The sequence below is a fragment of the Ceratotherium simum genome, chromosome 2, assembly GCF_057802395.1.
Source record: "Ceratotherium simum simum isolate JZ-2026a chromosome 2, ASM5780239v1, whole genome shotgun sequence".
Taxonomy (NCBI): domain Eukaryota; kingdom Metazoa; phylum Chordata; class Mammalia; order Perissodactyla; family Rhinocerotidae; genus Ceratotherium; species Ceratotherium simum.
In genome coordinates this window covers 46,918,511-46,931,533 of record NC_141901.1, presented here as the reverse complement: position 1 = coordinate 46,931,533, position 13,023 = coordinate 46,918,511, and the positions used below count along the sequence as shown (strand labels likewise).

Genomic DNA, 13,023 nt, shown 5'->3' with positions numbered 1-13,023 from the left:
GATTGTGGCTAGGGAGAAATCAGCAAAAAACAAAAGTAAAAGACACTGAAAAATCTTTTGCCTTTCTTCCCTACATATACGACACATACCAGTCCTAACCTGGTGAACTATATGTGTCTATCTTGGGGGCACAGGTAACCTCCTAAATCCTACCTAATATTAGCCTGGGAACTTAAAAGAGTGGGAACAAAGAAGATTCTAGACAAGAGACAGTAGAGGAGGACTGGAACACATCCCTGCCCCCATCTCTATACACGCACATCGTTTTCCCAGGAAATGGGGGAAGGGAGGACAAAGGTTAGAGTAACCACTTGGGATCAGTTGTACTGCCTCAAAGACAAAGCGTCAGAAAGATCAGACCATTCTTGGACTTGTTCCTGTCTGGCCTCCTGCCCTTCCTGGCAGGTGACCTTGCTGAACAAAGCCAGACATGGGACCCAGCAGCTTCCTCAGATTCCAGAGCAGTTCCAGGCATGAGCTAGACTGTTTCCATTGACCTCTCCCCCACTTTCCATAGGCTCTATCAGGCAGGCTGAGGCTGAAGCCTAAGGCCCAGTAAACAGAGACAGGGCTGCTATTCCTCTGCAGGACCACCTGAGAGGTTAGAGGTTGAGGCCCTGCTTGCAAACATTTAGAAGGGACCCGTGAGATTCTTGCTCAGTCCTGTGCTATGTGCCTGCTAGGGTCTGCTTATGTTGAGCAGATTGCTCCCATGCCCACAGCCTGGGCTGCACTGGCCCCAGGCAGGGTAGGTTCTCTGGCAAGAATCCTATCTTTCCCTACCCTGTGTTCCATCCCTAGCCTTCTGGTCCCCTCTCATCTTGGGCAGGAAGCTTGAGAGTGGGGTCTGCAGGTTTCAGTGCAAGGACTCAAGTGGTTTGAGGGATGGCTGAATGCGAGACCTGGCTGCAACATGCAGTTTGGAACATTGGGAGTAGAGACCAAAGAAAATTAGAGGGTCAAATGTTGGGTGGATAGGGCACTCATGGTTTGGTGAGGAAAAGACAATTATTTTCCTCCATTCTTTTTTATTGCTGTTTGAACTTTGAAAGGAAGGAAGGGTGGCTTGTAGGCATAGGCTGGTTAAGAACTTGGCCAAGGGGAAGGGCTGCCATCTCAACCGGGCAAAACACTGGTTTATGGTCCTAGTTTCACCACTCCATAACTTTGTGCCCTTGGGAAAGTCATGTCAAGTCTCCAAGCCTCAATTTCCTCATGTCTGAAACAGAATTTGGATTAGATGTCCACTGGGAATCCTTCAAGCTGATGTTGATCCCCCTGCAAGAATCCAAATGGTTCTGAGAACAATGGTCATGACGTGTCCGGCTTTTGCTGAACTCCTTCCATCCGCTGGACTTCCCCACCGTATTTTCAACTTGGGCAGCTAAAGATAAGCTCAGGCATCTAGCCAGTCCTTTCCAAGAACCCACTTCAGCACCAGTAGCAGGAGGATCAGCAATTCCATCAATTAGCAAGAAAGGAGAAAATCCCTGCAGCAGAGTTCAAGGTCACAATCTGCAAGCCAAGACTCAAATCAGGCCAGCCACTAAGAAATTTCTGATTGAGGAAGGGGCCAGTGGGGCAGGGCCTCTCCATCTCTCCTCATGTATCATGTCTGGCCAGAGGACAGAGAAGAGAAATGAGCTAGGTAGGAATAGCTCAGTTAGCTAATCTGGCCAGACCAGTGGTAACCCCTTCTCCATTGAGCTTTCCCCTGACGAGGCTCACTTTTTCCCCAAGGTCATTTGGGACTAGAAAGCTGGAAATAAGAAGTTCTAGTTTCCTAGTATCCCCTCAGAAATCCCTTTCCCTTATCCCCAACAGGATTCAATTTGCCATTTTGTATCCTGAAGGGAAGAGAGGTTCCCCCTGCAACCTTAGTGGGAGTCAGTTTTGGAGACAATGATGCAACCCTAACTGCAGGACCTAAGAGGCTACGTGCGATCACCTTGGGAACCCAAGACTTTGGGGGAAGGAAACCAAGGATTCCTCAGACACAGTCCTGACCAGTGCAGGAAGAGGCTATGTCCCCATGACTTCTGAGTCTGGGACCATTCTCCCTTCTCAAATATCCCCTCCTTCCAGGATGCTCAGCTATGGGCTGGGCTTCCCCAAACTTGGACCCCTGCCTCTCCCTGAATCTTCCCCATCCTGTGATTCCATTTCTCTTGGTATACAATAGACAAAGGGGGAAAATATCCAAATCCTGTCCCTAACATTCTTTGTTAGACTCAGGGCAGCATTGATAGTACTAGAATAGGAGATTAGTTAGAACTATCTTTGCCTTACCAAAAGGGGTGGGGGGAACAAACTCACCTAAGTCGGTAACACAGATCTGGGGTATTTCCCGTCTTGGAGAGAATAGGTGAAATCCCATTTGGACAGGGAAAGAAGCCCTGGTACTCGTCCTCTTTATGCTCTGCTATGGCCAGAGATGTAGCCATTCTGGAGAGGAAATTCCCTCATCTAAGGAGGTCAAGGTAATTCCTTTACCTTGTTTTTCTCAGGCAGAGATAGTAAGAGGAAGTGAAACAAAGATGGGCTCAGTGGGAGAAAGAGCAAATGCTGACTAGCCCTTTTCTTAGCCCTCTGCTTCCTGTCCCCAGGCCTCTCTCCTGGCCCCTAGACAATCTTTTCTGTCTGACCATACTTGGCTGCTCTTGGCCCCTAACCTCTCCCTTACTTGGCCTGGCTCCTGTTTTGAGACTTGTTTTTCATCCGGAGCTATCACTCTAACACCTGTCCAGAGATATCAGGGATATCTACGAACTGCTCAGGAGCTCTACTGGGCCAGGTCAGGAGGGATGGCTTAGGGCTAGAGAGAAAGCGTGTCACTCAGACTCATTCTTATTGTCTTTCAGGTTCTTTTCCTCTTCTTAGCTCTCTCTCCATGTTTTTCTTTCCATGTCTCTCTTTGCCTCATGTCTTTAGCATTGTGCCTCTTAAATTGGGTTACTACTGGGTGATGTGGTGAGGAATATTTGGAGCCGCAGAATATACATGGCACATCTTCCAAAGTGTCAATTTTACTTTTAAGATTTGGTGGAGGAAGATAAATTGTTTTTATACTAAAACTACACAAATATACTATGCAGTGTAAATCAAAATTTGTACTTTTTAAACATAAAATACGTACTTCAAGACATTTCTGGCTTGTGACAGGCTACTTTGGACTGCTCCAAAAGCCCTAGGGAACATGGTTCACTCTCCCTAATCTTAGGGGTCCTTCAGAGGAAATATTTGAGAAGCTCTACTTAGAGCAGAGGTGACAACCTAAGACAAACCTCAATACCAGACAGGAGTCAGGCAGGTATAAAGGAGTGAAACAGGTGAGTGTAATGCAGTAGGGAGTGCTGAGAACTGGCAAATAAGAGCCTGCCTGGCCCCTTCGGCTCCAGCAGGTTGATGCCATGAGAGAATGTGGGCTCAGTGTTACCAAATATGATTGCTTTTCACTGATTGCAGAACAGTAGATTTTAGTGAAATCTGGTTTTTAAATATCTACAGCCAATGTAAAATTTTAGAAAGAAATTATATAGGTTTCTTGATGTCTGCAAGCTGATTCTGCCTATGTGCCCCTGGTTTGCTGCCTCTGACCTCTACTGACATTTCTTCTACTTTCCACAGGTATATGAGCCCCAAATCTGGGCTTCCAAGGGCTCAAATTCTGTTCCCAAGAACTGAGGACAGTGAGGTGCATTAGGTTGCAGCAGAGGTTGAAGCTCTCTTGCAGGACAGCTTGGGGAGGCAGAACTAAAGAGAAGCCTCTGGGTATCACCGGCAGGCTACACCTTTCTCCAGGGGGAGCAAAGGAGGCATTGGTCACTGCTCAACCACCCTTTCCCTGATCTACAGGGATATGCAGCTAAAAACATCTTGGCGTCTGCAACAGAAACCAGAGTTTCCTCAGGGTTGGAAGGTGAGACAAGCACAAAAGACTAGGAATAGAGAGAAATGGGAGAACAGGAGACAAACGAAGGATTAGCTGTGAGTCTGGATAGATGAAGGAGGAAGTCAGAATTTAGACAGGTGAAGTGGAGAGGGAGGGGTCTTTAGCCAGAGAACCATGTAAGGGAAACACAGTTCTCACGCCCCCGAACTCCTCCTCCCCTCCCATCAACTGAAATCCTTCCTCTGTCCATCAGTCCAGGAGGTTAAAAATATCCAAGCTGGGTCCCCAGCCAGACATTTCCAAGAACCCATTTACTGACCATTTGATTCACTTGGAGAGGTAGTCAGCAGCTCCGTCACCCAACAAAGAATGAGAATGGACATTGCTTGACAACCCAGGACTCGAGGCACGTAGGATTCACAATCATGTGCCCAGGTTCTCCCTGTCTTCCTCCTTCCTCCATCACTCCATTGCCTAGAGATGACCAATTAATTGGTAGTCAGAAAAATCCCAACCTTCAGAGTTCGTTCCTTCTTTTCACCTTATATAACAGGCCCAGTAGAGAGTATAGCAGGGTCAAGTCCAGGGAAATGCCAGTACATGACAAGAATAGCCTAAAGAGGCTAAATTGGGCCTCATCAGTGGGCTCACTTCCACTGTTTTTGTGGTGCTCCGTCTAGTCCACCTCAGGAAAAAAAATCAAATGAGATGTAATATCTTCGAATAAGGAGTCTGAGAGTTTTTTGTAGTATCACATTATATATCCAGCACTCTCTGTTCCTCAGTTTATCACTCCAAATGGTGGAAAGCTTTCCCCTGGTGTTGTATACTGAAAAGTTAAGAAAGCTCAATTCATTTTCAGAAGGTGGGGCCAGCCCGGTAGCATAGTGGTTGAGTTTGTGCGCTCAGCTTCTGGCAGCCCGGGGTTCGCAGGTTCAGATCCCGGGCGTGGACCTACATACCGCTCATCAAGCCACACTGTGGCAGGCGTCCCACATAAAGTAGAGGAAGATGGGCACGAATGTTAGCCTAGGGCCAATCTTCCTCAGCAAAAAAGAGGAGGATCAGCAACAGGTGTTAGCTCAGGGCTAATCTTCCTCACCAAAAAAAAAAAAAATTCAGACAGTGACAAAGTTAATCCAGAGAGGCCTGTGAAGCACACTGGGACTATGAGAGAGAAAACTCTAGTGCTCCCAGAGCTATACCATGAGATGCTGGTGGTATGTAGAGGGCCTGTCCTGGCCTGGGTATGGGAGTCCCAATAGTGGGCTACCCCTTCCCTACTATAATTAACTCCATTCTGAGCCATTCTGAGCCAGCTTCTATACACTGACCTCTTCTCAGACCTCTTCTCAGACTGTTTTGTTCCCCCAACACAGGAAGGGAATCAAGAGGAGCAAAGAGAGAATGGCCTTACTTCTGATAGGTCAGACGGGAAGAACAATTTTTGAGACATGGCTGGGAGTAAACTAATCAAGGTGGTGGTGGTGGATATGTCTTTTCTTTATTTTAGATAACAAGCATTTACTTGCCATTATTCTAACACTTCACATATATTTTTAAATCCTCTCAACAATCTTCTGAGTTATCTATTATTATCTCCCATTTTACAAATAAACTGTAGCACAGAGATGTTAATCAAGTTGGCAGAGATCATACAGCTTGTTAACTGGTGGAAGTAGGATTCAAATGTAGATAGTTTGGCTCCAGAGTACACGTGCTTAACTACCTCACTATACTATTTCTCCTTAATAGTATAGGAAGGCTGATCCCTGAACTTTTTCTAGGCTATAGACTCACCTATTGGACCAGGACCTTCAGCCCTGGATCTGCAACAATCTCTGGGAGGGAGTTTTTCAGGTTAGGAAATGGAGGTTGATGTGGGGTCAGAAGAAAGGATGGGACAAAAGTTTCTGCTCTCCCAGTCCAGAACAATTGAGGTCAGGGTGCTTGGGACAGGGACTGGACCATTGGAGGGTCAGTAAAATATTTTCCTGATGCATTCCGTCACCTAGAGATAGTCCAAAGAAAGAAGGCTAGGAAGGGGTCTGTATGCTGTTGAAAGAACTGGGCAAAAGCCGCTCCTTCACCCCGCTTCATACTCCTCAGTTCCTATGTGATTGGTTTTTGTTGACCAGAGGCCTGGTTAAATCCTCCCTCCACACTTTTCCCTCCCAATGCCTCAACCCGAGTTACATCCTTGTGTTTCCAGCCTGTTCAGAGGTATCATAGTAGCCAAGGACCCTGGTTGTGGAAGTAGCTGCCCTTTTCTTGTTAATTTTACTTTCTCTAGCTCTTTTCTCTCTTTAGATAGTTTTCTTTCTGTCTTCTCTCAGATATTCCTATACCAGATTGGACCTAATGAATAAATGACACTAAGAACTAGATCTTCTCTAATGGCTGTACATGTAGGTTATAACTCTTTAAAACTTAAAAGGCATATGAGAAGAGCATGAGAAAGGAAAACCCAAAATATCAACCCACTTAAGTGGAGAAACAGCTGGGCCAGTACCTAGGGAAGTGTACTTAAGTGAGCCTACATGCAGAAAATGTCCTGGGGTGAGGTAGAAGTTGCGTCTAGAAGGCAAAAGAAAGTTGAGTGGAGCCTTTTGTGCTCTAAGGGACGGATGAGTTTCCTCTGAGTGAATAGCTACAGCTGCTCACTTCCTTCCTCAGATTTCGCTGTGCTGTTCAATATGGTAGTCACTAGTCACATGAAGCTAGGTAAATTTAATTAAATTAGAAATAAAAATTCAGTTCATCAGTCACAGTACCCACATTTCAGAGCTCAATAGCTACGTGTGGCTAGTGGCTACTGGCTACTGTATTAGTGCAAGTATAGAACATTTCCATCATCATAGAAAGTTCTATTGGACACTGCTCAATATGAGGTATTAGGGTATCAGGAGGGGCTGCACATGTTCTGGCCCCTTGAGGCTCAAATCTCTAACAGACCTTGGGTGAAGTTTATCTACTCTTTCCACACCATCTCCTTCTCATATCTCGTACCAGTAGCCAGGCTGTGTACACAAACGGCCAGGCTTATGTGTTCCATGGTCTCTCCATCCCTTTGTCCTTCCCTCTGGCCTGCTCTTGTCCTTGCTCCACCCTTCCAGTCCCTGGAAAACAAGCTGCAGAAAAAACTTTTCCATCAACTTTGACCTAGTTTCCTGGTCACAGATTCAAAAAAGGGAGGAGCTACTAAATTCTTGAACAGGTAGGAAGAAAAGGAGACGGCAGAGGTGAGAGTCACCATGGCAACTGAGATCTAGAGACTGACACCTTGAGAAAGAAAAAAGGAGAACCAGGAGAGAGCAAACAAGCTACTGAGAATGAAGGAAAAGACACAACAAAGGGAAGATTGAAGCGGAAAAGAATCTTTTCAATCTTTCTGTTCAATTCATATTGATTTTATGAACTTCCCAGGAGCCTGTTTGGAGTGGAGGTCCACAGGAAAACTGACCCCATCAAATAAGGGCCAGAACTAGATCTGTCTGCAAAGGTTTAAATGAGCCAGAAATCAGAAAGTATATTAACTTCTGCCATCTCAGGGTTTCTCATCCTAGTCACTCTTTTAGGAATAATAAAAATCATTTCAATTAGAGAGGGAATTGTGGTATCAATCTATTGTTATTACTCTACAAGGAAGAAATACGAACTGCTAAAGCATATCCTCAGAGATGAGGGTGGGGTTGGATATTTAGCAAACCTTTACTATGATTATGTGCTTGGATAGGAACTGTGCTCAGAACTGCTAAGATAAAAAATGATAGATTGCCTTCAAAGAATTTAATACTTGTAACTCTAAATCCTTAACACCTGAATAATTATCATCTTATGTCTTATTGCATATAAACAAAGTTTACACTAGGAAAAAACTCTTATGATAAAACCAAATTATAAAATATGGAACCAAAACCCTTTCCTTCCAAATCTCCCCAGAAACCTCATTTCCTTGTATTTCAAGAGCTCCTTAAAAAAAAAACCTTACGCACTCCAAACTTCAAACAATTTAGTAATGATAAGTGATGGATGTAGAAAACTAGCTTAGACCACCAGAAGATCCCATTGCAGTTTTTTGTGTGTGTGAGAGAGGAAGATTAGCTCTCAGCTAACATCTCTTGCCAATCCTCCTCTTCTCTGCTGAGGAAGATTGGCTCTGGGCTAACATCTGTGCCGATCTTCCTTTACTTTATACAGGACGCCCCCACAGCATGGTTTGGTAGTCGGTGCCTCTGTCCCTGCTGGTGATCAGAACCTGTGAACCCTGGGCGAGAACATAACCACTATGCCACAGGGCCGGCCCTGCCCACTCCCCCGCCCCACTATAGGTTTTTAGTGAATTGGAAGAAAAGACTAAACGTACTTCAAATTCCTTCCCTCTTCACCCCTCCAACCTCCACTCTGACTATATTCATTAGTCAACAACGAATGTTCTCTCTACCGAGTTTTCAAGAACATGAATTGGTCAAGTAGGGGTAAAGCTCCTTTAGGCACACTTTCTAATAATTTCTCCAACACCATTTCACAGAAAAGAAAACAAGCAGTTTTGCCATTAAAAAAACTTTTTTTATTTTTTTACAAAGAATACCCCCACCTGGGGTGAAAATATATCTGGTTAAGTACAAAATATAGTTTTTATCATACAAAAAGATACACAATTAAAAAAAATAAAACCACCTTCAGTCCACATACTTTCTCAAAAAAAGGGTGGAGAGCGGAGTGCTCTGACACAGGACAGTGAACAAAGTGCTAAGGCTGAGGGTGACCAAGTGCTAGCGGCTGCAGTGAGAGAGGGGCTGTCAACATCCCTGTCTCTAATAGTGGGCAGGAAGGGAGCCCTGGGGGCTTTTGTGAAGACCTGCCCTCTAGTTTCTCATGGCAATGTCTGGAGGCTCTGATCATTGTGTTGGGGCATCTTGATCTCGAGTTCATCGTGTTGGGGCATCTTGATCTAGAGTGCCTCCTTGAGTTTGGAGAAGTCACAGTGGGCAAGGATAGCAGCAACTCTTCTCATATAATTATAGTGTCAGAACAGAATTCTGTACACTGGGACGAAGTCTCAAAAATAGAGTAACACTTTTTTTGTCATTGTGCTTACCCCTAGAGACGTAGTAGACCAGTTTTAGCTTACGTATGAGGGGAAAAAAACCCAAAAAGTTTGACAGGAACTAAAGTGCTAAGAACATCACCTCAGAATCAATTCCAAGGAGTCACATGAAAAGAAAAACATTCTCCCACATGAAAAATGTTCGCAACAGGAGAACACAGTGCAATCGGCTCTAAAAATGGCTTTTAAGACCTTTCACGGGGCACAGTTACTACTGCTTTAAGCCAAATTGAAGTACATTTTAAGCAAAGATAACCTTTCTTCCCTTTAATTCAAATGGGAAGCTCTCTCCAAAGTCCAAACCAAATCATCTCTGGAGAGTATTTCTTTTTTTTCTATAAGTATAGAAACAAAGGGCAACAATGATTTTAAGAATCTCCTTTTCCCAAAGTTTTGGCCATCACTTTTTTTTCATTTTCCTAGTTTGCTAAATTAGCTCTGCTCCACATGGCACGTAAGTTCAAGATCTAATACTGTTATCACCATCTGTAATACCCTTCAAAAAACCTTGGGAAAACCATGCCAGGAGGCTATTTCTACCCCTTATTCAAAACTACTGAAAATGCCGCAATTTTCAAGATCTGAGAAAACAGGATGGGCCTGAGTTTGTCTAGTGTGATTTTAAACCCATCCAGCAAACACTCCTGTATCACAACATCTTGTTGGCTGAGAACGAGTGCGCACCCTTTAAGGCCCAGGAGATTGCCTGCTGATCACCTCCTAACATTGGGGAGTCAGAGGCTGGGGTGGACCTATACCCCACTGTAGAGACCACTGAGTCTCTGAAAAAATAAGAGTCCAGGAAGCAAGGCAGAAAGAAACAAGTAGGTACAGCTGCTTCTTTTCTTCCATATGCTCACTGCACATTGTTGTTTAGAATGCAAGGATCCACCTGAGAGAAAAAAGAAAAGACCATTTTAGTTTGGGTAAGAAGGAAAACAACAACTCAGTTTAGCAATTCCTTCAATTCAACTTCCTATAGAAGGCTTCGGACAAATATAGTGGTAAAATGACAATTCTCACCTCAGTATAAGTAGGTGGTGGCATGAACTGGAACTCAGGAGCATACATAAAAATAGGGCTGTCTTGGCAACTATCTGTGTCATCTAGCAGAGGAGTGGTGGGGCTCTCCAATCGGTGGTCTTCAGGAATGATATCCATATAGCAAGGAGGAGCTAGAGAGAGAAAGTATGGGGATAAGAAGCATGGCCAAGAAATACCTGACCACCACAATTTTACAAACCCAAACAGGCCAGAGGAGAAGAAAAGACCGTAGGTCTGGCTCACCTTCTGGGGTATCAGGGATGTTGAGATCTACCCAACTCATCTCAGAGCTGGTTTGGCTGGCCATGCTGGACGACCGGCTGCTCAGACCTGACCTGCTGCCAATTACCAGGGGCAGGTCAAGAATGACCTTCTTCGAGCCAGGCACACTAACATAGATCTAGAAAAAAAGATGGCAGTTTGTTAGACTGGAGGTCTGGAGAAAACACCACTGTTATTTTGACAGATGAACAATTTCTCTCTCCAACCCCACTCACTCACCAGTAAGGAATATTCAACTCGAAGGATGTTGCAGCCCAGGATAGAAGGCCTGATCTTCTGCACCCGAAGGCTCTTGCCACGCCATGACGCACAGGTTCCTGAGATAATATGATTGCCTCTGACTGATGACAACTTCTGTGTCAATACCTTGGTTTGGCCATTGGCAAGGTAAGTATGGCGGGCTACAATGGCAGCTTTGGGGATCACAATGCGGGAACATGTATTCTCAAAGTCAGCATGGATGGCAATCTCATCACCTAGCAATGACAAAGATGAAAACTAACGCTCAGTATGCCTAATGACTTTTCTTCTGTTCCTGTGCCCTGTCCTCACCCCACCTCCAAGCCCACATTCCTGTTTTATCAGTCTACCATTTTAAGCCCTAGGTTTTTACCTTCACAAAATCCTTTTCTGTCAATTCTGGCAGAGACAGACACTCGTCCATCAGGAATGAACATGCAGGAAACTTTCTTTTCCTTTTTAGCAGACACAGGTGCCTATGTAGAATGGTGGGAAAGACATTTTGAGAATTTCTAGCGATCCTTTCTGTTTTTCCTTTCCACTCCTTACCTAGAGTAGGCAGCTTTCCCTCCCACCTTCATGACAGGATTTGATTCCCTGAGATGCTTCAATCTAATGCCCAAGACATTTGACTTATCATCCCTGAGACCCAGGAGAATAGAATCTTAAACCTCACCATTAAATCAGGAGTATTGACATCCACTAGATCCATCACTTCAAAGCTTTTCTTTGTCTCTTGAGTTGGCTGGCTGGGGCGATCAAGAAAAGCCTTCACCCAGTAGTCTACACACCCATACTTTCCTTTGAAGGATGTTCCTAGAGGCCTGTGTCAAGAAAAAGGAAACAATTCAAAAATGCTCTCCCAGAACAGTTAAGTGATCTCCTCAAAGGAAGGGAAAATTTTTAGAGACAGAAAAGTCCAAAGATGCATTTAGCTGATACCTACCCTTGAGGAAGCTCAAAGCCGAACTTGTACTCATATATGTTTCCAGGTCTCATGATCACCATCTCATTCTCACCTGAAAGGAGACAAAAGCGAGTAGCCCTTAGGTTTCTTGTTACACTGAAAACGCATCTGTGTGATAAGGAATTCTTGGGCAGCAGGCAAAAAGTGTTGTAGTACCCCCCATTTTCATCTCTTATGTTCTTAAAGGAGAGATTCTGAGGCATTTTGTTGGACAACAAGTTGCAAAGCCCTGCAATACTGAATGACTCTACCAGGACAGTTAATCTACTAACATCTCAAACAGGAAGCAAGCAAAGAATAAGCAACTTATGCATACAGAAAATCTTTAAATAGCTAAGGCAACATCCCTCAGGATCACCTTCAGAACACAGCACCAGTAAGAAATTGTACAAATCACCCTTTTATTTTGGGGAGGTGGGGGGATTTGCAAATTAAAACTAAAAAAGATAAGGTAACACAAAATTCAAACCACTCAACCTAAGCAACTTATAATATTTAGTACAGGCTCCACTTATTCGTTTCATTTCTCGTCTCAAGTCAGCTGTCACCCTCCAGCAAATAACTGGGCCACTCACCTGCTGGCTGGTCTTCCAGCAGAAGCGTGTCTTCGTAGCGCAGGTACTCCAAAGCCTGTTTGCACTGCTGGGATCCTTGCATCCAGAGGACTTTGGCCACTCCGCAAGCCAGGATCCTGACAGCTTTCACTCGAGTGACTTCACACACCTCCACTATCACCCGGCCAGCCACCTTCTCCCCACTGCCGAACACCTTTTCAGGGTCGTTAAAGACCACCTCGAAAGACTTCATCTTCTTGAACATCACCATGATGGGGCTGGGTTGGCTCAAGAGTTAGAAACCGGGAAAAACAAAACCCCTTTGCAATAAATTAAGATTACTTCACTCAATTCTCTACTAAATTTTTGAAAAGATGTCCACACAATGTAAGCTGCTTGCTATGCCAAGGGATTTCAAGAGAAAAATAGGATCTCTCTTTTCTTTCTTTTCTCCAACAGCTGGAGGGAGCACCGGATCTCGGCGGATGAACGGACAGCACTGCAGCCAAAGAAAGAGAAGGCTAGTTTAAATCGAGAGCCGGAAACTGCTCTATATAGTAGCCCAGGCAGGCAGGGCCACGCGAGCGCTGGCCGGGAGGCTCGTGCTGCCCTCGTGCACAGCCCTCCCATTGGCTGCCTGGTCCTTGTTTACCAGTAGCTGAACCAATCAGCGAGGTCGCAGTGGCGCGTGGACACGGTGTGCTCTTGGCGCGGGGGGAAAGAGGTTGTTATGCCGCGCTGCCTCGCAGGGAGGAGGGGGGTGGAGGGGCTTCGGCGCGGCTTGCCTGCGGCCCGAAGGAGGTGGGCGTCTCGCTGACCCTAACATTTATTCAGGGCCCGTGGCTGTCGAAGGGCGGGTGCGGATGATTTTGGGTTGGGAGCGGTGTTTTGAGGTAAAAGGAAATGTGCTTGTGAGGGAATTTTGTGCGGAGCC

At 45.1% G+C, this 13,023-nt stretch overlaps 1 protein-coding gene across 1 annotated transcript; it reads right to left on the bottom strand.

Annotated features, from left to right (window-relative positions):
- Positions 1 to 8,439: 8,439 nt before the first annotated feature.
- TXNIP (thioredoxin interacting protein) lies at positions 8,440 to 12,623 on the bottom strand. The gene is made up of 8 exons (XM_004420562.2): positions 12,111 to 12,623; positions 11,515 to 11,587; positions 11,245 to 11,392; positions 10,942 to 11,044; positions 10,548 to 10,804; positions 10,290 to 10,446; positions 10,026 to 10,177; positions 8,440 to 9,894 (listed from the first exon to the last, which is right to left on the bottom strand). The coding sequence occupies exons 1-8, from the start codon at positions 12,358 to 12,360 to the stop codon at positions 9,859 to 9,861; spliced, it is 1,176 nt and encodes a 391-aa protein (XP_004420619.1). The 5' UTR covers positions 12,361 to 12,623; the 3' UTR covers positions 8,440 to 9,858.
- Between the last annotated feature and the right edge of the window lie 400 nt (positions 12,624 to 13,023).

Excerpts from the sequence above, each read along its gene's own strand:
- TXNIP (XM_004420562.2), bottom strand. The coding sequence starts at position 12,360 with ATGGTGATGTTCAAGAAGATGAAGTCTTTCGAGGTGGTCTTTAACGAC. Across the intron at positions 11,393-11,514 it reads GGCTTTGAGCTTCCTCAAGG|GCCTCTAGGAACATCCTTCA; the intron begins GTAGGTATCAGC and ends TTCTTGACACAG. Across the intron at positions 11,045-11,244 it reads TCAATACTCCTGATTTAATG|GCACCTGTGTCTGCTAAAAA; the intron begins GTGAGGTTTAAG and ends CATTCTACATAG.